The sequence below is a fragment of the Oryx dammah genome, unplaced genomic scaffold (genome assembly GCF_014754425.2).
Source record: "Oryx dammah isolate SB20612 unplaced genomic scaffold, SCBI_Odam_1.1 HiC_scaffold_9, whole genome shotgun sequence".
NCBI lineage: Eukaryota > Metazoa > Chordata > Mammalia > Artiodactyla > Bovidae > Oryx > Oryx dammah.
In genome coordinates, this window is record NW_024070193.1 from 6,772,327 (window position 1) to 6,795,870 (window position 23,544).

The 23,544-nt window shown below is 45.7% G+C and overlaps 1 protein-coding gene across 1 annotated transcript in view; it reads left to right on the forward strand.

Moving 5' to 3' along the window:
- LARS2 (leucyl-tRNA synthetase 2, mitochondrial) overlaps positions 1–23,544 on the forward strand; it is a 146,330-nt gene that overhangs the window by 55,672 nt on the left and 67,114 nt on the right. The window contains exons 6-7 of the mRNA XM_040246784.1: positions 988–1,077; positions 11,557–11,700. Of these exons, the coding sequence (XP_040102718.1) occupies positions 988–1,077; positions 11,557–11,700 (234 nt within the window). The remainder of the gene's footprint in view (positions 1–987; positions 1,078–11,556; positions 11,701–23,544) is intronic.

The following is a 23,544-nucleotide window of genomic DNA, read 5'->3' on the forward strand; positions in this document are numbered from 1 at the left end:
CCTGCCGCCTTTACCCTCCTTTCCTGGACTTCAGAATCTCTCCTTATTCACTCATCTGGAGAAAGACTGGATCGATGCCTCTTTTGATAGAAGTATGTCTTCTGTCCGTCGTCCATGACAGATGAACCATCTGGAATGTCCCCTGCCCTACATCCATTGCTCTGTTAGCTCTCCTGGGCAGTGAAGGAAGAGCCCTAGAAAGGAAACAGTGATGACGCAGAGGTTTTTATGCTTGGTTGACTTCCTCAACCGCAAACCTTACTGGTTAATTAATTAACTAAACCTTATCAGCTGGTTAATTAACAACCTGATTTTACAGATTCTATAGCACATGTGTTCTCAGGACAGAAAATACATTTTGGGAACGTTCAACTTAAGCTTGGACATACAAGCCAGGTGGTTTTTCACTAAGTTTATTAACACTATTTGATAACGTTTCTAATGGGCCTTCCTAAGTAGACTCCAGCGTGATTCACATAATGGGATAAATGGAATATAATGAGTCTAAAAGAGCTATCAAGCCCCAGTTGTATCTAGAAACACAGGTTTGTTTTCCAGTGAGGATCGTACCGAAGCTAGCAAATATTCTTCTTGAATTTTGTGATTGCTTCCAAAATGAACTACATTTATGAATTAGCTCCATGGCCCCCAAATATGTTTATGCTGACAGAAAAGGGAGTACTCGAGTCTGTGCAGTGTAATTCAGCTGTTATTCGCATGCACGGGGCCATGCAGAAGACTTAAATCGAGTTGCTCGTCATAACAGGCCCTGGGAAAGGTTGCCCAGGAGGTTGGCATTTCAATAACATCTCTCTTCCCAGAATAAATTGCTTCTTCCCTTACTTCACAAATTGATAAAAATATTATAGATTGATAAATATTTTTGCAGAGTGATTGCTTTTCAAAACTGAATTGCAAAGCTGATCCATATGTTGGGAGAGGGAATGTTTACAGTGGCCCATACATAATTTTACCCCTCTTTGACAGGAAATAACGACGTGTTTACCGGATTACTACAGATGGACTCAGTATCTCTTTATTAAACTCTATGAAGCTGGACTGGCCTATCAAAAGGAGGTAGGTTACAGTTTGTTGTTATTGTTTAGTTACTAAGTTGTGTCCAATCCGTTTGTGACCCCCTGGACTATAGCCCACCAGGCTCCTCTGTCCATGGGATTTCCCAGGCAAGAACACTGGGGTGAGTTGCCATTTCCTCCTCCAGGGGATCTTCCCCTCCCAGGGATTGAACCCGCATCTCCTCCATCTCCTGCATTGGCAGGTGGATTCTTTACCACGAGTCACCTGGAAACCCCATGATAAGATAAGCCTTAGATGGTGGGAAATGAGAGAAATAGTATCCTCGTGTGGCCTAGAACTGCAGTGTCCAATATGATGATGGCTATTGGCTACATGTGGTTGTTAAAATTTAAAGCAATTAAGATTAAAACAGTATTAAAAATTCAGGTCCTCAGTCATATGAGTCACATTCAGATGCTGGTAGCTAGTGCTGGACAGTCTAGATAGAAAACATTCCCATCACAACAGAATATGCTTTTAATCATTATGGTTTTTATGGGGTTTTTTTTGTTCAGTTTTCTCTCCTTTTCTTTCTTTTTTTAAAACCTATTTAATTTTTAATTGATGGATAATTGCTTTACAGTATTATGTTGGTTTCTATCAAACATCAACATGAATCAGCCGTGGGTTTACCCCTCCCACTTGAACATCCCTCCCACCTTCCCTCCCCATCCCACCGCTCTAGGTTGTTACGGAGCCCCGGTTTGAGTTTCTTGAGTCATACAGCAAATTCCCGTTGGCTGTGTGTTTTACATATGGTGATGTATGTTTCCATGTTACTCTCTTCATACACCCTACCCTCTCCTTCCTCCCCACTCAGCCTTGTTCGTAAGTCTGTTCTCTACGTCTGTGTCTCCGTTGCTGTTCTGCAAATAGGTCCAACAGTACCATCTTTCCAGATTCCATATATAATGCATTGGTATACGATATTTGTTTTTCTCTTCTGACTTACTTCACTCTGTATGACAGATTCTAGGTTCATCCACCTCATTAGGACTGACTCAAACGTGTTCCTTTTTACGGCTGAAAACATTTCACTGTATACATGTGCCACAGCTTCTTTATTCTTTATCCATTCATCTCTCGATGGACATCTAAGTTGTTGCCATGTCCGTGTCTATTGTAAACAGAGCTGCAATGAGCACTGAGGCACATGTGCCTTTTTTGGTTTTGGTTTCCTCAGGGTATACGCCTAGGAGTGGGATTGCTGGGTCATACGGTGGTTTTATTCCGAGTTGTTTAAGGAATCTCCATACTGTGCTCCATTGTGGCTGTATCAATTTCATTATGTTTTCAGTGAAAAAAATTTTAGAATCAGTAGAGCAACTCATGTAGAAGGCTCAGTTTAGAATATCAGGAGAATATGAATTTTCTTAAACCTTGACAACATAAAAAGTAATCTAGCTAACAAAAATCAGGAAGTGGAGTTGGCGAACAGAAGTAGAAGCAAGTGAGAGACGATCCCCACATATTTCATAACAAGGAGCCACAGAAGGAGAATTAGACATTTATGTCTATTTTTTTTTTTAAGTTGAAATGTAGCTATTAAAGCTAAGGATAAAGGCAGCAGAAACTAGAAGAGGAGTCTTGTGCGAGGAGGGCTGATGACCATGCTCAGTATCTCATATTACATGGCAGAGGGTCAGCAGAATTGTCTAGAGATAGTCATCAAACTTAAAGTAGTACAGTTTTATTACATAAAGTTATAATGGTAAATACCAGAAGAACTAATAAACAAAGCCTGCTAAAAGAGTATTTTTATAACCACTTCAGATAATTACGAATGTCCTCCTTTAATACTATACCAAAACTCAGCAAGTGGTGGGTTCTTAAAGGTCATTTGCAATGTTGAATCTAAATATCAGTGAACTTTTTGCACCCTTGTTATATTAAAATGTTTTGGTCTATTTTACCCTTCGAATGAATGCTTTACCCTTGTGTTATTATTATCATGAATATAGTTTTGACCTGCCAGCTCCTTGTAGTGGTCTCCGGGACTCCAGAGGTTTATGAACCACACTGAGAACCTCTGTACAAAGTATATAATCCCTAACCCACTCTCATCTTTAATCTGAGGATATTTTAAAAATATTCGTTGTTTAAAATACAATGTCGTTGTTTTTTTTTTAAGTATTCAGTCCCCATTAACATTTGGGATACATTGAAAGTGAGAACTTTGTAGATTCAAGTCATACTAATCTGTAACCACTGTAAACCCTCTTGCTGCTGCTGCTGCTAAGTCACTTCAGTCGTGTCCGATTCTGTGTGACCCCATAGACGGCAGCCCACCAGGCTACCCTGTCACTGGGATTCTCCAGGCAAGAACACTGGAGTGGGTTGCCATTGCCTTCTCCAAAGCATGAAAGTGAAAAGTGAAAGGGAAGTCGCTCAGTTGTGTCCGACTCTTCGCGACCCCATGGACTGCAGCCTACCAGGCTCCTCCGTCCATGGGATTTTCCAGGCAAGAGTACTGGAGTGGGGTGCCATTGCCTTCTCTGAAACCCTCTTGACTCAGTTTACTGTATTAACACACCATAGCTGTTCCTATGCCCAGAAGCTGGTTAGGTGAGGAGTGGTGAGAGACAAAAGTACCTGTCCAGGGTGCTGACTGCAACAGATCTTGTTGTTGTGTTGGAAGTATCGTTGTGTTGTTAAAGAATAATTTTCAAACATGACTCCCATACAAATATAAAATGAGCGCGTGTCAAAGATTTCATTCAGCTCATTCATTAGCAAGAGAACCAGCTGTATGTTAAGACTGGTTCAAATGAGATTTCGAGGAAGGACGATTTATAGCATCAAAGGCATGTGATATGTGTTTGCTGATAGAATCAAAACTGCTTAGTGTCCTACCAGGCATAACCCTCGTTTTGGGGACAGCCTTTCCTGTGACTCAGAAATCACTTGCATTGGCATCGCCTGGGAGCCATCTGTGCCACTCTCAGACAAAAAGCTTCAGTGTTGCCCTGTGGTTTCTGTAGGCTAACCTCTTCTTTGGCACCCTAGTGGAGTTGTACTGGGTTGGCCAAAGCATTCATTCATGTTTTTCCATACCATCTTATGGATGTTTTTCCATACCATTATTAAAATAACTTAATAATGAAGAAGGAGTCAAACAAAGGTAAACATCCCTAGAAAATCAGGTAATCCTTGGGGGATGTGGCTTTGCTAGCCAATTCCAGCTTGCCTTGAAGAAGCAACCCCTTTTGCCTGTTTCTAAGTTTGGAATAATTTTTCTTAACAGCATTATTCAATATTCAGAAGCAAAAGGGTCGGAAGGGAATTGGTGGGAAAATCCTCAGCTTCCCACTCTGATCAGCAGGTTCGGTGCTAACCGAGCAGCCTGGCAGACTCCTTCCCAGAAGAGCCTCCCTGCTCAGGTGGATCAGAATTGTATGCCAGTCAGGTCTCCACACTGGAATCACCCATGGGTCCGAGCAGAGGGATTAAGAGATCACAAGCCACATTATGTATCCCAAGTAATAGCAGGAAGGACAGACAAAAATCAAAGTTACTAGGACATGAAAAAGCCGCAGCAAAGCAGAGGAATCCTGCAGGTAAAACACAGGTAAATCTGTTCTTTAGAGCGTAAGCAGTGGTACACGGCATCAGTTGGATTAGCCAGTGTTAACTGTCCTCAGTTGCTTTGTTACTCTTTATGTGGATGTGATATGAAAGAGGTAACATGTTAGTATAGCAGTGTAAACAGTTCTTGCATGGAGCCTTTGCCTGTGTGATAGCCCTTTATGAGACACTTGATTTTTTGTATCTGTGTGTTGTATAGTTAAGCTGACTCTGAATATATTGAATATTTACTGTAATATTCCTGCATAGGACACTTGCTTCACTCTTTGTTAGTGCTGCTTCAGTTCTAAGTACATCAAACCCAAGTGGGAAGCTTAACCTCTTCAGTATTGGGTTGGGGCCAAAGCCAGTCATAAGCACCGTCTTAGGAGCTGAGTAACTTTTCTAAAGATGGAAGGGGTTCCAGGGGGTCCCCCACTTCATGAGCACAACTGTGCCCGGGTCCAGATATCTCTCTTCTCCCCAGTGATTTCCAGATCAGTGTCACACACACACACACACACACACACCCCTAATATCCACACCCCTGGGACACACACACACACACACACCCCTAATATCCACACCCCTGGGAATTTGGTCCAGTCTTCCCTCTGACTCCTTCTGTCATGGAAACAGCCTATATTCCTTTCCTGATGCTGCTACTGTAACAAATTACCACAAACTGGGTCGCTTAGAACAACACAGATTCATTGTTTTACAGTTTCTGAGGTCAGAAGTCCATGAAATAGGTCTCACTGGGATACAAATCAAGATGTTGGCAGAGCTGCCTTCTTTCTGAAGGCACTAGAGGAAAATCTCTTTCCTTGCCTTGTCCAGCTTCTGGAGGCTGTTCCCATCCTTGACTTTGGACCCCTCTCCATCCTCAAAACCAGAGCATCTTGAAATCTCTCTGACTGTGCCTCCATTGTCATATCTCCTCAGACTCAGACTCTGACTCTTCTGCCTTCCTCTTTCTCTTATAAGAGCTTTTTTTCATTACTTTGGGCCCATCTGGTTAATCCCGGTTAATCTCCCCATTCCAAATCCTTCATTAATCATATATCTTCAAAGATCCTTTTGCCATATAGGTAACACCGGTTGCAAGTAACACAGGACATGGACATCTTTGGGGTGTGGTTGTTCTGCCTCCCACAAGCCTCCCCGCTTCAGAGGGTTGTTACGAGGATTAAACTGGTAAATGCTTGTGGAGAGGCTGGAATGGTGCCTGGCGCAGAGTACATCCTTAATAAGTGCCCATCTGTGCATGCCTGTAGTTACCTAGGGTCATTATGATATTTAAATTGGGAAAACAAAAAGTTAAAAAATCCTGAAGCTTCCTGGCTAATTCTGAGGCAACCTGCACATGGAAAGGTATTACAGAAAAACAGTGTAGATTGTTTCATGGGTATTCATTTAGAAAGACACTGTTTTTATTGCTGGTTATTGATTTAAATTTTTTTGATGCGTTCTTTTAAGTCACTTAAATGACATGATCTTAAGAAAAAAAATCATAAATAGAATGTAAACATGCACACTTGGTACATTGTTTGAAGATCAGAGTTATCTCTAATCCAAAGTATTTTTTTCCAGATAGATTTCCTTTTATTGGATAGCCATTTTCAAATTGGCTTTAAAACATAAAACATACTGATATAGTTAGCTTTCTATTTCTGGGGTTTATTTCAAAATATAAGCTTTGAAGTTAGCATAAGAAAGTTAATTTGATTAAAAAAACCTGCATATAGCATACTTTGTAAAGCATATTTGGCCAAAAAAATAATTCACATATTAATACTTTTCCTCTAATGGCCTTATCATAGCCTTAAAAAAAAAAAAAAAGATAGCCTTAATCCTTAAATTCAGTTCTGCTATAAGTATAAATGGACATTTAGGGAGAGTATTTTAGCAGAGCATTACAAAGCATAACTGGAGTCTCATTCTTGTTCTTAACAAGGACTGTCCATCAAAATGTTTATTTCCATTGCAGAAGCGAATCTGTTCTTGCTCTCACGGACCAAAAATATTTTCAGCCAAAAATATGAATATAGAGACTTCTTTTTGGGAGAACATTAAATATCACCTCTCTGGTTAAAAAAAGAGAAATTCCGTGGATGTAGCTAGTAGAGAGAATAATGCCGTGTTCTACTTGGACGTTCTAGGGAACTGTGGAGCGCCACTTAATCTGTGAATTTGTCTTTGACCCTTGATTTCAGCGGCAGCTGCTGCTAGTGCTAATTCACCAGCCTAAGCTACTTAAAGAAACGCAGGGCACAAACAGGCAGCCTCGCCCAGTCTGCCCCCTGGTGTCTATGGAAGGTAGTGCAAGCAACAAGCGGCGGCCTTGGGAACTTTCCACCCCCAACCCCCGCCCCCCACCCCATTCTGGACCGAGTCCAAATTCAGGCCCATTCTGGATGGAATAGAGCAAAATCGATTTTGAGAATTAGATCCTTTAATGAGATCTATGTAGTGTTCCTTAATTAAGTGAGCTTTTGTCAAGAAAAAAGCTAATAGTCCTTGAGAAAATCAATACCCTAAAGCATATCTCACCAGCCTTTGGAACCTGAAGCTGCATGGCAGGATACTCAGAAAAGGTCTCCAGTCATATGGAAGGAGAGCTCGAGGAGAAAGAAGCCAGGGAAATGATGGGGAGCAGCCCGAGCCTTACCAGTGGTGCCGTGGCCAGGCAGGAGCCAAAAGCATGCAGCTGGAGGATGTGCTCCGTTAGGACTGGCAGCCGGTGAGGAGGGTGAGGGCAGGGAAGCAGGCAGAGAGAGGGTCCAGAGGAAGGCCAGGATGAGATGAGAAAGGGCGAGCTTTGACACAAGAGGCCTGCTGGGGTGGTAGGCACCAGGGTGTCTGTGTCGCGGAAAAGAGGGCTGATAAACTCAAAATCAGGCTGCTTCAGTGCTATACATCACCATATTTAAAACAGACAGCTAGTGGGAAGCTCAGACACAGGGAGCTCAGCCCAGTGCTCGGTGACAACCTAGAGAGGCAGGCCAGGAGTAGGGTGGGAAGGAGGTTCAAGAGAGGGGGGATATATGTATCCTTATGGCCGATTCATGTTGTACGGCAGAAACCAGCACAACATTGAAAAGCAGTTATCTTCCAATTAAAACTAAGTTTTGAAAACATCAGAATGAAATTGCCTTGAGAATCCCCAGTGGACCCCATGGTCTCCCACGACTCCAAGAGCTCAACAGCCAAGAAGGGGAGGGGAAGGGGGAGAAAACGATGCACCATCCACAATCTGGAATCTGTACAAACCACAGTCTGTACAAACTGGAGTCTGCGAACACGGTCGCTTCTTGTGTAGAATCGTGTGGTAACGTGCATTTCTAAAATGCTTTCTGAAAGCTTCCCACAAATCCCGCAGACCGGAAAAATGTTAACCTTGGCATTTAAGCCTTGACCAGCTTGGGGAGGTTCTCTTCTTCAGGATGACAGCTCATTCCGTGATGTTGCTGGATAACTTGTGTTAGAGAAGCAGTGGGCAGAATCAGCTAGAGGCCAGTGTTTCTGCAGGTGTTTTACTGATTTCAGTATTGATTTAAAGTTGATTGGAAAATATGGAGATAGGCTGTATTTTGCTAATAAGACTAGTTGACTGTAAGGAGCATGGCGTTGGCCTTGGAGGCGATGGAGGCCGTAATTAACCAGGGTAGTGACCACAGTCAGGGAAGTTGTCCATAAACTGTATTCTGTGGAGCATGACTGTGCCTGCTTAAAAATCAGGGCATCCATCAAAGTAAGTGTTCAAAATGTGAAAACCCAGGAATGCCAGATGAAAGAAGACAGACCGTGGCTTGAAGGGAAGCTGTAGGTAAGAGACTGTTACGTAAGAGAGGAGACCCAGAGAAAGATTTGGAAGTCAGCTCCCGGCCTTCAAGAGGCCACAGATGCTGTGCACCCTGGACCCTATAGGCCCTGAATTTTGACCACCCGTGGGTTTACCACCTGCAGAAAGGCCAACTCTGAACTCTGTAACTGTGCTTGAGATGGATCATGGTCCTGAGATGAAACGAGACTGAGTACTTACAAGATGCATCTTTTTTTATATTACTATTGTTTGGCTGCAGCAGATCTTAGTTGGGGTATGTGGGGTCAGGTTTCCCAACCAGCGGCTGAACCCAGGCCCCCAGTGCATTGGGAGCACAGACGCTTAGCCGCTGGACCACCAGGCATGTTCCTTTGATTTGAATGCATCTTTGATTAGAAACTTTATTTCCTTTGGTATTTTTCCTCTCCCCATCAAGACTTTCGCTGGGAAAATTGCTTTTGTGTTTTGCTTCTATTTGTCTTTCATTTGATAGCAGGGTTTTATTATAACGTGTAAACCTCTTAGGAGCACACCTCCCTCATTGCATTTTGTAACTTGGAGTCTGAGAGCTGCCAGTCTGTGTGGGAAATGTCGATGAGAAAATCAAGTCCTGTCCTGTTCTTGCAATCCGCAGGGTTGAGTGTTTGCTTCTTCATGTCACCTGAGGTTTGCAGTGGGGACAGGAGGCAGAGGTGAAGGCATATAGGGCTTTTGTTCTCCCTTTCATATTTTGTGCTGTTTTACTCGTGCACTAGTTTTGGGTTTGGGGGGACAGGGGGCTCATGAAGGAGCTGTCCTTGTTACTGAACAGTACTTGGCCCTCTCTTTATATCTTTTAAGTGGTATCCTTCCCCTCACCCCTAATATGGGCAATGATAATAGATAAGTAAGCCACCCTTGGCTTTTTCACCTCAAGTTTTTAGGTCTGCAATCATTTGTCCTATATTTTGTCTCTCTCTGTCTATGGATTCAAGGATTTGGGGGACTTTAGAAAAAGGGGAGAAAAATCACTCTGTGCCATGTCTTTTCCACTCCTCCTCTACGCTTTACATGTTTAAAATTTGCAGTGGGTATATTACTTTTTGGAGAAGACAATGGCACCCCACTCCAGTACTCTTGCCTGGAAAATCCCATGGACAGAGGAGCCTGGTAGGCTGCAGTCCAGGGGTCGCCAGGAGTCGGACACGACTGAACGACTTCACTTTCATTTTTCACTTTCATACATTGGAGAAGGAAACAGCAGCCCACTCCAGTGTTCTTGCCTGGAGAATCCCAGGGACGGGGGAGCCTGGTGGGCTGCCGTCTGTGGGGTCGCAGAGTCGGACATGACTGAAGTGACTTAGCAGCAGCAGCAGCATATTACTTTTTAGTTGTAAAATCACAACCCATAGGAGTTAGCCTCTCCTGCATTCCTCCTTTTTATGTAATTTTTGGATAAGTCTTTGGATCAGTCAGGGTCCCAGCAGAAGAAAGGGCCTACCTGACAGCAGTCACTGAAGAAACCGTGATGAAAAGACGGATTCTGTGCAGAGTTCGCGGAAGCCCACAAGGGGTGGTCCAGCCCCTGCCACTAGGAGCAGAAGGAAGCCTTTGCCCACCTCAGGTGGCAGGGGCGACACAGGGGAGCCTTTCCTGGAACTGGGAGAGCGGGAGCTGGAGCAGCAGGCGAGGTCGGCCCGTGAGCCACGCGGGAAGGAGCTGGGGGCCTCTCACTGGTTGAACCCAGTCAGAGGGCAAGGGTCCAGGGTAATGTGGGCACAGGGGCCCACTTCCACCACAGAACATGGTGGAAAGAGGATTGGAGGGGCAAATCGGCAATATTCAGCACAACGTCTTATTAGAATCGTTTATTGATATTTTAAAACACAATATATATGTTCTACTGCCCAAACGCGTCTCTGTACTCATTGCCCTCTTTGTTCTAAGTCTTACCTAAATATCCTAAAGAAGTGAATGTAGGGGACTTCCCTAGTGGTCCCAGTGCTGGGGGCCTGGGTGTATCCCTGGTCAGGGACCTCAGTCCCACACGCCACAACTAAAGATCCTGCGTGCCCCAGCGGTCCTATGTGGGGCAGCGAAGAGCTGGCACAGCCAATGAAAGAAAGAAAGAAAAACAAATGCTTTTTAAAAAGGAGTGAGTGTAAATGGCAGGGGTGTTTTAAATGAAACTAAAAACAAATTAGACCTCTGTGGAGAGAAACTTCATCCTGGTTAAGACTACAGGTTCTATCAGCCAAAGAAATCTATGGAGAAAGATCTCAGAATATTGTTACCTTTTGGGGGGCCGATGTTGATGGCGAGAAGGCAGAACAGAATTTTCTGGGGTGCTGGGAATGCTCCGTGTCTTGATGAGTGATGGTGGAAACAGATCGAGCTATACATTTCAGATTTATTCACGTTACTCTGTATGTTGTACCTTAATTTAAACAAGTTTTTTTTTTTTTTAATCACAAAAATGTTTACAATTCCTAGAGACCTGAGTTCCTACCCTGCTGTCTCTGTTACTTACTGTGTGACCTCAGGCAAGTTATTTATTCTCTCTGTTCTTTAATTTCCTCCCGTGCAACTTGAGGATAGTCATATTCTTACCTCAAAAGGTTGTCGTGAGGATTAGAAGAGCCAACCTTGGGGAAGCATTTGGTACAGCATCTGGCACAAGGTAATCACTCAGGAAGTATTGGCTCTTTCTATTAAGATAAACCTATTGTTTTCCCTAAAATAACCCAATTCTGCTAAGTTCTGGGTATCACTGGGTATCATTTTTTTTTTCTTCCTTTCTTCTATTTACTAAAATTTCCAATCTGCAAGTCCGTCCTTTTATACAAGCAGATTCTGAACTTGAGTTAGTCACATGCTTACACCTCCCTTCCCAGCCCTGTCCTGAGAAGGGGAAAGCACTGGGGCAGTTCACATTCTTTCTTTGCAGCTTGCCAGTGGCTTCCTTGCCAAACGATGCTCCAAGGAGATGCCTGGAAGTCTCAGAGCAGAGATACTGCCTTTGTAGCCCGTCTCACATGTGAGGGACCTCCATATGATCCTATTCAGTATACTCACCAGATTGCCTTGTTTTGTTTCATGAATTATAACAGGCCTTGGTTAACTGGGACCCAGTGGACCAAACAGTGCTTGCCAATGAGCAGGTGGATGAACACGGCTGTTCATGGCGTTCTGGAGCAAAGGTGGAACAGAAGTACCTCAGACAATGGTTTATTAAGACAACTGCTTATGCAAAGGTGAGTGTCAGCCTGGAGGTGCCCCAGTAAGGCTTATGTGTGATCAGGTCTTCTGAATATTAGCCTCACTGTTGGAGGTGAACTCTAGTTAGAGCTGTTAGAGCCATGGGTGTGCGGGCAGGAAGCACATGGACCTCAGGGTCACTCACACGGAGCCCGATGGATTTGAATCCTTCAGTTGGAAATCAAGAATAGCACATGGAGGTCATCGTAGGCCATTGTTTGCTGACCTTTCAGCAAATCACTGTACTGCCCTAAAGGCCGAAAACCATTCATCTTTATCTCAGCTATATCAGCAATAGAACTAGAAAGGAAAACAGTATTTTCATCTCTGCAGTTCTGGTAAGACCTCCAGAAAGATAGAATGACATTTCTGAGGGTCCAGAGGAGAGCACCTACAGGAGTGAGGAGATGGCGGTCTTCATGCAGGAAGGCCAGGGTGAAAGTGAACCAAGGCAGGAAGCGAAGCTCTGGACTCTAACTCTTGTCATGTCTCCGATTAACAGTGTAAACCAGTGTGAGTCCCTGAAGTTCAGTTTCCTCATCAATAGAAGGAGAGGGTTGTGACCAAGTGCTCTTTCAGTTGCCTCTGGCTCTTTAAGTTTTCAGAAATTCAAGGGAAGACCAACCATAAATCACCAATAGCCTGGGAGAAATAGCTTATTCTGGGTATGCTAGAACCACTCTGTGCAAGATATTCTTTGAGCCTACCACGTTTCAGGATATGGAATTGAGCGATCACTTCCTGAAATTCCAGAGAAAAGTGATTAGAACAAATCAGGCGGATTTCCTGTGGCAGTTTGATAACCTTTGTATCAGCAGAGGACTGGAAGTTAGCCGGCTCTGAACAGGTGAAGGCATTATGCAGAGTTGCTGAACGACGTGTGCCATAGCAGTTCTTAGTCTGTGGCAGCCACCACACGTGGGATGGTTACCCCTTCCCATCGTAGCCCACGGGTTGCTACATCACAGGCAGGGTACTGGACTGAAGTGGACTTTGGGTCAGATCCAGTTCTGTACTTTTTATATCGTAAAATAAGCACAAGTTCTAAATAACCTCTGATCACTACAAAACTTTGCTGAATTAGAACTGTAGTTCTCCATTCCACCATACTAGTGCCATATGGTTATATGACCTCTAGTTCTTTCACTCAAAAGACATGTCTTAAATGAAAATGTTCCCCATTTTAATTTATCCAGAATGTAGCATATGGTTTTGGAAAATTACTCATTAGAACTTGCTAACATAATGCCTTGATCCTTTTAAGCATGCTAGTAGTCTTGAGAGGCTGAATGGAAGAAAGCTGAGGACATAGCTTTCTATCAGAGCCCAGGCAGTGGGAGCCCCCACCTGCTGGCAGCTGGGGAGACCGAATCACCAGCAGGCATGCCAGGTCACCTCAGGGACCTGTCAGATGACTCTAATAGGCACTGGTGGAAAGGCCACCTAATCAGCTCTTTTGTTTGACCTCTGCCTCTAATTGGAAATGTAATAACCTGAGTGGCATTATTCTTTAAATTGTCAGCTGTGAATTTTCAGCTGTTCAGCAGAAGTGGTTAGTTACCATGGTGACTTGCCTCTTCTTGATGAACTCCAGGGAAGAATTAACTGCAAAAGCTGACATCAGAAGTCAACACTTGGTTTGCCCTGAAAATCAGCAGAGGAGGTGGCGTGGGAGTGGTTAAGGGTGAGCAGATATCTGTGTTCACTGCACATCCTTGACTGAGGGCTACATGTGCACAAAGCAAGACTTCATAAGGCCTAATAGAAAATGATTACTATGGGATTAAGAGGAGAGCAGAGCCATCAGGGGGCTGCACAGTGCTCTGAGACTTGGAGTTACGGTTCAGCCGAAAGTATGCAGTTGAGACCCCAGAAAGGCTATATGTTACAAATGTGCATGACTCTTTAGGACAAGGGACAAGATCAAAATAATTAAAAATAAGCCTGACAGTTTCAAAAGTAACTTTCAGAACAACACTCAACACCTTAAAAGGGAAACAGCATAGTTCCGACTCGCTGAAAGTTTGGTTTTTATCTGCAATGTCCAGCATGTAGTAAAAAATTACTAGATTTGCAAAGAACCAGGAAATTGTGATCTATAATAAAGGGGCGGGGGGAAAGGGAGTCAGCACAAGAGAAGTAGATCCTGAGATAAAGGAAAAGATGGTCATAAGGAGTAAACAGATGAGTGGACAGGGGAATCTCTGGAGAGAAATGGAAACATTAAAAAAAAAAAATCTAGTAACAGAAAAGTATAACATCTGAAATGGAAAATTATTGTTTGAGCTGCAGAGGGATGCGTAAGGGTTAATTAAGCCATAAAGCTGTAAGGGAACCCCTGTCATTCTCTATAGGGAACAAAACAAGTGGTAGTTATAAAACAGAAATGTGTATGACACATTTAAGAAACTGAAATAATGACGGGTATAGTGGAAACTAAGAGAGCCAAGAGGAGAAGCTCAAGATAGGGCTGGACAACCTGAAGAAATGGTTAGGGGCCAGATCAGGCAGTGCCTTAAGAAATCCGTACTTTATCACGGGAGTCCTGAGAAACCATTAAAGGATTCTAAGGAAAGGAGTAACATGATCAGATTTGTGTTTTCATAAATTCACTGTGGAAAGGGTAAGTGAGGATGCAGAGAGACCAGTTAGGAGGTTATTGCAGTGCTCCAGGTATGCATAACTTAGATGGTAGTGGGAATAAATGGGTAGGTTAGAAAAATATTCATATGGCAGAGCCTAAGATCTTGGTGATATTGAATGAAAGCATGTGGGAGATGATGTCATGAAGAAAGCCCCTGACCTAGACACGGAGTGAATGATACAGCTACTCACTGGGATAGGGAGTCCTGGAAGAGACACAGTCCTAACCCTTTTGAGTTTGCAGTGACAATGAATCATTTGAGTAGAGATGTAGAAATAAATGATTCTTGGATAAATGTGTCTAAAACTTCAAAGAAGATCAAGTGAGACAGGACATCTACTTTAAAACCTCATATGAAAGCAACAGTGTTGAATTAGTGATGAGGTCTTGCTGTGTAGACAGGGATGAGATACTGAGTCAGTAATGCTTTTAGTTGCAAGTAACTGAAAACCCAAGTTCTGGCGACTTAATAAATGGGAGATTCCTTCCCAAAGAAGAAGTCCCAGTTGCTGGGACCAAACTGGGATAGGGCTCTGAGTTGGCATGGTTCTCATCAGCCATTCCTTCCTGCCTGTCACCTCATGGTTGCAAGATAGCTGCTGCAGACCAGACATCATGTTTCCATTCAAGACAGAGGCAGTGTTAGTAACCAGAAGGCAAGAGCTTTCCCCCCAATGCACAGCCACATTCCACTGATATGCCGTTACCCCTTGTTGTTGCCACGTGGCTACACGCAGGCAAGGAAGGCCAGGAAAGCTGCCTTGAGCTTTTCAGCTTCTGGAGTCAAGATGCTTGGGGGAAGGGAACGGGGAATGGGCGCTGAGATGGCCAAGCTGTGCCTGGCCATTATCTTTAGAGCTCCGTGTGTACATCTGATTGTGCAGCCCTGAGGGCTGCCTCGATGGTGTACAGCTGGTGGTCTGCTTGGGAGCATGGTTGGAGGAGCCCTCTTTTCATTCTCGTGACTTCCCAATTAGAAAGATGATGCCTGATGTGAAAATTAAAATGTAAAACATCTGAAATATAAAAATACTCTATCGAGGCTGTTCCGTGATGTATTTGATGCTTCTCCATGTATCCCCCATCCAGTCCTCCCCAGGATTGTTTGCTTTATGAAACATTAAAAGTGATTTCAGCTGCTTGTTCTGTGAAAAAAGAAACCTTGCAGTAGGAGTATCTGAAGAGCGTGAATTAGTCCTGGCAGGAATGTGTGGGAGGATCATGGTGGGCAGCATCGCGAGGCGGGAGCAAGGGGAGGAGGGCAGAGTGGAGACTACATGCAGGAAGCAAAGGGGGTTCAGAGCCTGGTGGAACGAGCGCTTCGGTTTCTGACAGCAGGGTGACCATGGGAAGACGAGACAAGTGGAGGGACGGCTCCCCATTTGGCCCTTTCTGATGGATTTGCGGTTTTGACTTCTGCGCTGCCTCCTGTAGCCCCCAGAGGCTGCCTCCCTGCAGGTCCTCAGACAAGACCCTGGGACACTGTACATGGCTCCTCTTTGGCATTAAAGTGGACGTGACCACGCCCTGATGGTGCTCAGTCAACACCCACACCTAATTGGTGCTGATGTTCTCTTAAGTTTCCAGGAGTTACCTGGCAACTGCTTAAATACGAGCCAAGTCTGTGATCACCTCCCACTTCCTGCCTGCTTGCCCCCGATCTGATCAGTCCCCAGGCTTTTCCTTGCACGTTCATCTTACTGAATGTTCACATTATTCTTTGGAGGGTGGGTACCACCTGTTACCCCGTTTTACTGATGGGGAAACAGGCTCACACTGGTCGTAAAGTAACAGCACTGGGATTCCAGTCCAGGTGCTTACCTTCTTCACCAGCAGTCTGTACCACTTCTCAGGTAATCTGATTCATTCTTTCTCTCCCAGATGTCATTGAGTGCCTTGCCTAGGTGCTAAGAATCCAGGTGAGAAAAGCTGAGGTCCCTGCTCCTTCGGCTTCCCAGGTGGCTCTGTGGTAAAGAATCTGCCTGCCGGTGCAGGAGACGCGGGTTCAATCCCAGGGTCGGGAAGATCCCCTGGAGAAGGCAAGACAACCCACTCTGTTATTCTTGCCTGAAAAATCCCATTGTCAAAGGAGCCTGGCGGGCTGCAGTCCGTGGGATCACAAAGCATCGGGGACGACTGAGCGGCTTAGCACGCACTGCTCTTTGGGAGCTCAGGGACTAGCACAGGAGACCTTCACAGACATGAGAGGTCACGGCCCTTGGGATCACTGTCACACTGCAGGAGAGCGCAGGGGAGCTGAGGAGCCCCCTCTGCCCAGTGGTCGGAGGAGGTACCGCCAGATGGTGGTGAAAGCTGAGACGTGCAGCATGTCTATAAGGGAGTGTTTTGTTGCCTTCCAGACGTGCAGGGAACTTCACACTTCACAACTCTTTCCAAGTAGAGCTCCTGCTGGCAAGAAGGAGAATGGCAACACCGAGCCCTTAGGAGATCAGGGAGGGTGGGCAGTAATAAGCCAGCCCTTTCCCTGCCCACTTTGTGCCTCTCATCTTGGCTTCACACCGCACTTGGGGTTAAAGTAGAGACACCTTTCCCAGAGCTCCCTGGCCTTGTCAGCCCCTGCAAAGAGGGAAACTCAGGGGTTAGAGTGGTGTGGAAGGGAGGGAGGGGAGCAGGCTATGACAGGAGCTCTGTGTGGGGGGTGTGGAGGAGTAGACTGGAGCAGAAAGGCTGCCCCGGAGGAGCAGTGGTACATGGGTACACGGGTCTCGGCCCCTGGTGTCCCTGGCTTAAGAGTCCCTGTGCTCTGGATTAGGGACCCTGGGGTACCCTTGTTCTGATCCCAAGGCCTGGAGTTCCCCGTGAAAGCACTTGGCCGTCTCCTGGAAAGGGGGCTGTTGCCTGGCTTCCTGCTCCTGCCCTCGGGTCCTCTCCCAGCCCCAGAACAGAGACTCGGGTCACAGGTGGTGCCCGGAAATGCCTCCTCCGAGCAGCGCGCAAGTCCTCACGCGCTGTCACGAGACTTTGCAGAGGGATTGGTCAGTGGGGTTTGGCCCCCTCCGCCCCACCCTGCCGCCCAGAAAGATCCTTGGCCCCGATGTCTCCTCCCGTGTGTGCAACCGGGGCCTTCACGTGGTGGGCCGGTGCACCGAGGAGATGTTGGCTGAGGAGCCAGACGAGCAAGCGAGAACCATTTCACAAGCTGTCGGCCTTTCTGCAGGGCTGTTGTGATAAAAAGCCGTGAGGACACAGGCCGGGGCCAGAGTTAACGATTCTAATGCTGAGGTTTATGTACTGTGAGGGGCAGGGTTAAGCCCAGGGGCTTGAAAGTTGTTACCGATCACCCCCGTTATGCTCCGTTGTGGCCAGTCAGGGCTGGGAGTGGCCTCTTTCCTCCCTGCTTGTAAGAAACAGTTGATCAGCACCTGCGCAGTAGGGGCCGCCCAGCCCGGACCCCGCTGCGCCGTCGCTCAGAGCAGCCTCGGAGCTGGCTTCCTGCCGGAGTGCCCCTCCAGGCTCCGGCTTATATTTGTTTTGGAAACAGCAGACTCTGCTCCCATCCCAGGATCTGGTTTTGACTCCCTGTCTCACAAAGCTAATTAATTGTTAAATTCTGCTCCTTCTTACATAATATCTCATACTTCCTTCTGTTCTCCGTTTCACCTCCTCTCCGGGATCTTTTCTCTCCTATACCATGAGCCAGACTCTGTTCTTCACCTTCCATCCTAGCCTCTCAGCCCTCCTCAGGGTGATCATTCGCTGGTGCCAAGGGGGTACAGGGAAGTCTTTCTGGGGTGGCGATGGGAGCAGACAGGTGGGAGAGGGGGACAGAGGCAAAAGGGAAGAGAGTGATTTGAGACTGACTGTGCCCCATCACTGCCGGCGAGCAGGAGGCTGCCTGGGGTGAGTCCGGAGACTTGTCACCACCCCCTCCCCACCCACAGCTGCAGCCAAGGGACGGGGCTCCTCAATACCAGCTGGGAGTGACAGCAGAGCTGCTGGGAGGCCTCTGGCCGACTCTCACCAGGCCTTAGGGATCACTTCTGCCTGGAAGAGCTCATCAGAGTTGGTCCAGGGCTGGGTTCCAGCTCTGGGTTCAGAAACTGCTGTATTTCATGACAGAATAGGCAGATTTCCCCTCTCCTAGACGTAGTGCCTACCTGCTGCCTCGGGAGTGTCCCTCACCATGAGATCAGGCCCACGGCCACCTCATTTCCTCCCCCGAGTTCTTGCCTGCACCGTGTCCCTCCCATCCACTGAAGAGAGCCTGCCTGCACACCCACTCCTGCGCAAGAATGAACAAGAACTTCTGAAGGAAGGAAGCGCAGTCTCCAGCCTGGCACACGTGCTCTGCAAGCAGGAAGGTTTCCTTTATTTGTCTCAGAGATAGGAGAAATGATTGGTTGTCGCTCAGGCGCTCAGTCACATCCGACTCTGCAGCCCCGTGGACCGCAGCCCGCCAGGCTTCCCTGTCCTTCACCAGCTCCCGGAGCCTGCTCAAACTCACGTCCCTGGAGTCGGTGATGCCATCCAACCATCTCCTCCTCTGTCACCCTCTTCTCCTCCTGCCTTCAGTCTTTCCCAGCATCAGGGTCTTTTCCAGTGAGTTGGCACTTCGAATCAGGTGGCCAAGTATTGGAGCTTCAGCTTCAGCATCAGTCCTTCCAGTGAATATTCAGGATTGATTTGGTTTGATTTCCATGCAGTCCAGGGGACTCTCAAGAGTCTTCTCCAACACCACAATTCAAAAGCATCAATTCTTCGGTGCTCAGCCTTCTTCATGGTCCAACTCTCACAGCCATACATGACTACTAGAAAAACCATAGCTTTGACTAGACAGAACTTTGTCGGCAAAGTAATGTCTCTGCTTTTTAATATGCTGTCTAGGTTTGTCTAGGAATGATTACTAGGGGAAAATGGGATAGATAAACTTAATAGTGTATTTCTTATTGTATACTGACAATGAAATATAAATTTGATTAGAAAAAAAATGAAGAGAAAGTAAATATTACATCTTGCTCTTAAACTTCCCTAGTAGCCTTTTTGAACACCCTGGCCAGGTCCTTTTGGAACATAAAGGTGTCCTTCGTTCTCGAGGTGCTAGCCTGGAGGAAAGAGATTGAGTAGCACCTTGTTGGGGGCCATCCCTGGAGGGCTAGTGGCTGTCACCAGTGAACCCTTTTAGCTTAGGGAGTCATTGGAATTTTAACATTGGAAGAAAGCCAAGAGAACATTATACAGGCTTCTCCACGTTAGGCTTTGTCTCCCAGGCTTTCTAATCCCAGCCCTGACCTAAAAAACATAAAAGCTGGCAAAAATCCCCTCATGCCTGCCTTTACTGCTGCTGGAAATTACAAAATCAATATGATGTCTAAACACAAAGGGATATGGTGTTGCTTCATTTTAAGCAGCTCACATCATCCTCCTGCTCCCCAGGGGCGCTGCTGGCCAGACCGAGGAGTCCCGGAAAATTACCACCTGAGCCCACTTCTCATTTGATACCTGGGGCCGCCAAGCCTAGGAAAGCCAGGACCCAGCTCGAGTGTCCCTGGCCCTGGGCGTGTGCTTGGTCTGCCTGCTCTTGAGCACTGATTCCAGAGCAACCAGGCATCTCCAACAACCACAGACAGAGGGCAGACAGTCAGAGGGCGGGTGTTGTGGGAAGGAAGGCGAGTTAAGGAATGTTGCAGGAGGTCCAAGAGAGGGCACAGATGGCCAGATAACAGAGAGTGCAGTGGGTTGCGGTTTGCTGGTCTGCTCCTGATGGAATTGGTTCGTTGGCCTCAGAACTGAGCAGTGTGTGTTCTATGTCATTCTCTACTCCAACACCCTTTCCTTACCCCAGGGCTTTCTGGACCCAGCTGCCTGGAGAACAGTGAGACAGGACCAGGGGCTGCCCCTGCCATGAAGGAAGTGACAGTCATTAGGAGATTCCCACATATCCATATTACATTATTCTGTTCTGTCTTTCAAAGTAAGCATTTTCTTATAGAAACGGGCCATTTTCCACAGTATCTTTCCATTTCTCTCTATATTTTGCTTACTTTTCCAAGGTAACTGACTCCGAGTGTCAGATTTATTCAAAATAGAGAGATTTAATCCTTTCTAGAGCTATAATAGGGAGAAGGAAATGGCAACCCACTCCAGTATTCTTGCCTGGAGAATCCCAAGGACAGAGGACCCTGGTGGGCTGCCATCTATGGGATCGTACAGAGTCAGACACAACTGAAGTGACTCAGCAGTAGCAGCAGCAGAGCCATAATAAGTTGTGAACAGTGGTAAAATGCAAAAACTCCTGTTGTTTAAAAACAGTATATAAACAGCATGATTTTAATTACGTAAAAACATGCGCAACTACACACACTCATACTGCATTTTATCAGTTCTAACACACGATTGGTTTGAAAGTTTATGCTCCACCTAGAATAAAAAATGCTGTCAATCAAAGATACCATTGATTGTAAGGCCTGGCCAGATTTCAGGATTTGTGGGGAAAACATGCCTCTCAGAATCAGTAGAAGATGGGATTAATTAGGATGGAAGGATGTAGAGCCAAGATTAAGAGTGATCTCCCTGGATGATTTGGGGTAACGGTTATCTTTTCTCCATCCTTTTCTGTCTTTTCTAAACTCCCCATAATGCTTATTGTTATTTTGAAAATTGTACAAATGCAAAACAGCCTGATACAGGGTTAGGTCAGCATTGGTCTACACCAAATCTCTAGACCTGAATGTCTTGGAAAAGGATAGTTTTACGTTCCTGCAAGTTTTAAGTTAACGGGCAGACTTGCAGGATGTCCCCTGAGACATCTGTCCCCATTTTGTTTGTCTTAGTCAGACCAATAAAAGCTTTTAGCCTTGCTCCCAAGACTCCCCTTTCCTGGAACAAAACCACCTTTTCAGGCAAAGGTAGCCTCATGCCACAGGTTGGGCTGAGTTCCATACTCTGTTTACAGGACAGTGATTTAATTTCTTCCTCCTCCTGAGGGGTACAGTTGTGTGTGTACTTAGTCACTCAGTGGTGTCTGATTCTTTCTGACCACCCCCCAGACTGTAGCCCACCAGGCTCCTCTGTCTATGGAATTTTCTAGGCAAGACTACTGGAGTGGGTTACCATTTCCTCTTCCAGAGGATCTTCCTGACCCAGAGATCAAACCCATGTCTCTTGAGTCTCCTGCATTAGCAGGAGGGTTCTTTACCACTGAGGCAACCTGGGAAGCCCAGCCTCTCTTTTATCCTGTGGAGCCGGGGGTAGTGAAGTGGCGGCCTGTGGGAATCAGAAGCTGCGTCATGAGGCAGGTGGCTTTGTCCTTGAGAGAGTTTGTTCTCCATCATCTGCACTGTGAGGAGCATGGTGGTGACATTTCAGAACCTGTAGTCACCATCTCTTAGAAGTCAGTAGAATTTAAATCATTTCGCTGTTGGTTAGCAAATAGCAAAAAAGTGGGTTACTTGAGTCAGAGGAGAACAGAAACGTTAGCCAAGGCTGATGCATTGCCTGAGCTGATACGTGAATAAGAGGAGACTGGTCAGTCTGGCTGCACCACAGCTTCCTGGTTTCCTTCATCACACCCTCCCCCACTGAGCGGGCACACAGGACGACCCCTGGCGATGACACCCAGGGAGCACTTCCTTCTGTGCAGCTGTTCAGACACTGTGTAATAGCACTTGGTCTCTTCCTCCTTTTCGCATGGCTGAGATACACACTGGACATAAGCATGGACTGCTTGATGCCTCTTCCTCTTGCCCCTGCAGTCCCGTGAGCCACATCTTGAAGGCAAGTCATCCATCATTTTCAGGGTGCCTTCTCCGGTAGCTCAGTGGTAATGAATCTGCCTACAAGTGCACCAGGCCTTGATTCGATCCCTGGGTTGGGAAGATCCCCTGGAGAAGGGAATGGCAACCCACCCCAGTATTCTTGCCTGGAGAATCCCATGGACGGAGGAGCCTGTAGGGGCTACAGTCCAGGTCGGACATGACTGAGCAACAAACACGTTCACTTTCACATACTTTGCTTAGACCTGATGGTTTCCTTTCTGGGTTAACAGTACCTTCACTGGAATCGAGACCCTTGGATAGCACAACTGTATTCGTAAGTGAATGGTTTTCACTGAGATGCTGTAGCAGATGGATTTTGCTAGAAATGCAGAAGAAAGGTTGAAGGAGGACTATCAGAGGGAGGTAAACAAGATAAATGTCATGCCAGAGCTTTTTAATGTGTCATCTTCCCACATAACTTCATGCCAGAGCCAAAGCAGAAGCGCGAGACTTGAAAGTGAAACAGTTTACTCCTGTAGAATGTTCCAGAGGGAACGTCTAGGTTTTTTAAACATCTTACTGGCTTCAGAATTGACTTTTGTTTATTACAACTCAAATATGTACTGTATCTTTCAAGTAACTGCACTGAAATGATTCCAAAGACAAAAAGAATAAAGAAATCTTGGTAACAATAATAAGTTTTAGAAAAAAATAGACAAATTATAATTCAAAAATAATTGTGAATCAAATCATACTGATTCAGAAGAAGGCTGAGTGTTAAGCTTTTTTAAAATGTCCATTTTAATTAAATACCGTTAAATCCCCTTTCACATCTGTATCCAGCTCTCCTGGTTCTGGTGTCTTAACTTTCCCCTTATTGGCTAGTAAACCCACTTGTTTTAAAAGGTCTGTATTTCTCAGTTTTCCTAAACTTTTTGTTGTTGTTGTTGGGTTGTCACTAAATCCTGTCCAACTCTTTGCAATCCCACGTACTATAGTCCTCCAGGCTTCTCTGTCCTTGGGATTTTCCAAGCAAGAGTACTGGAGTGGGTTGCCATTTCCTCCTCCAGGGGGTCTTCCCAACCCAGGGATCGAACTTGCTTCTGCTGCATTGGCAGGCAGATTCTTTACAGCTGAGCCACCAGGGAAGCCCAGCCTTTCTTTCTTTTTTTTTTTTTTTAACAAGGTCTTTACAATGTGTCATGTGTTTAAAGCATGTCTTCTAGAATTTTTGTTTATGGTTTTGATGTTCTTTGTTCTTCATACTTTAGCTCACATCCTGTCTTCTCTGGGGAAGTATGGATTTACTCCTGCTTCTTTGAAGGAAAAATCAGGTTAGTCATGCTATGGCTAATCCTCTTCTTACCCCCAGCATTGTAGTTTTGGTCTTCCTCTTTCTTATTCCTGATTCTGTTTTCTTGGGACTAAAGCCTTTTCCACTGGGTATGTACTTCAGTGCCTCTGCTGGTGGTCCATGCTCT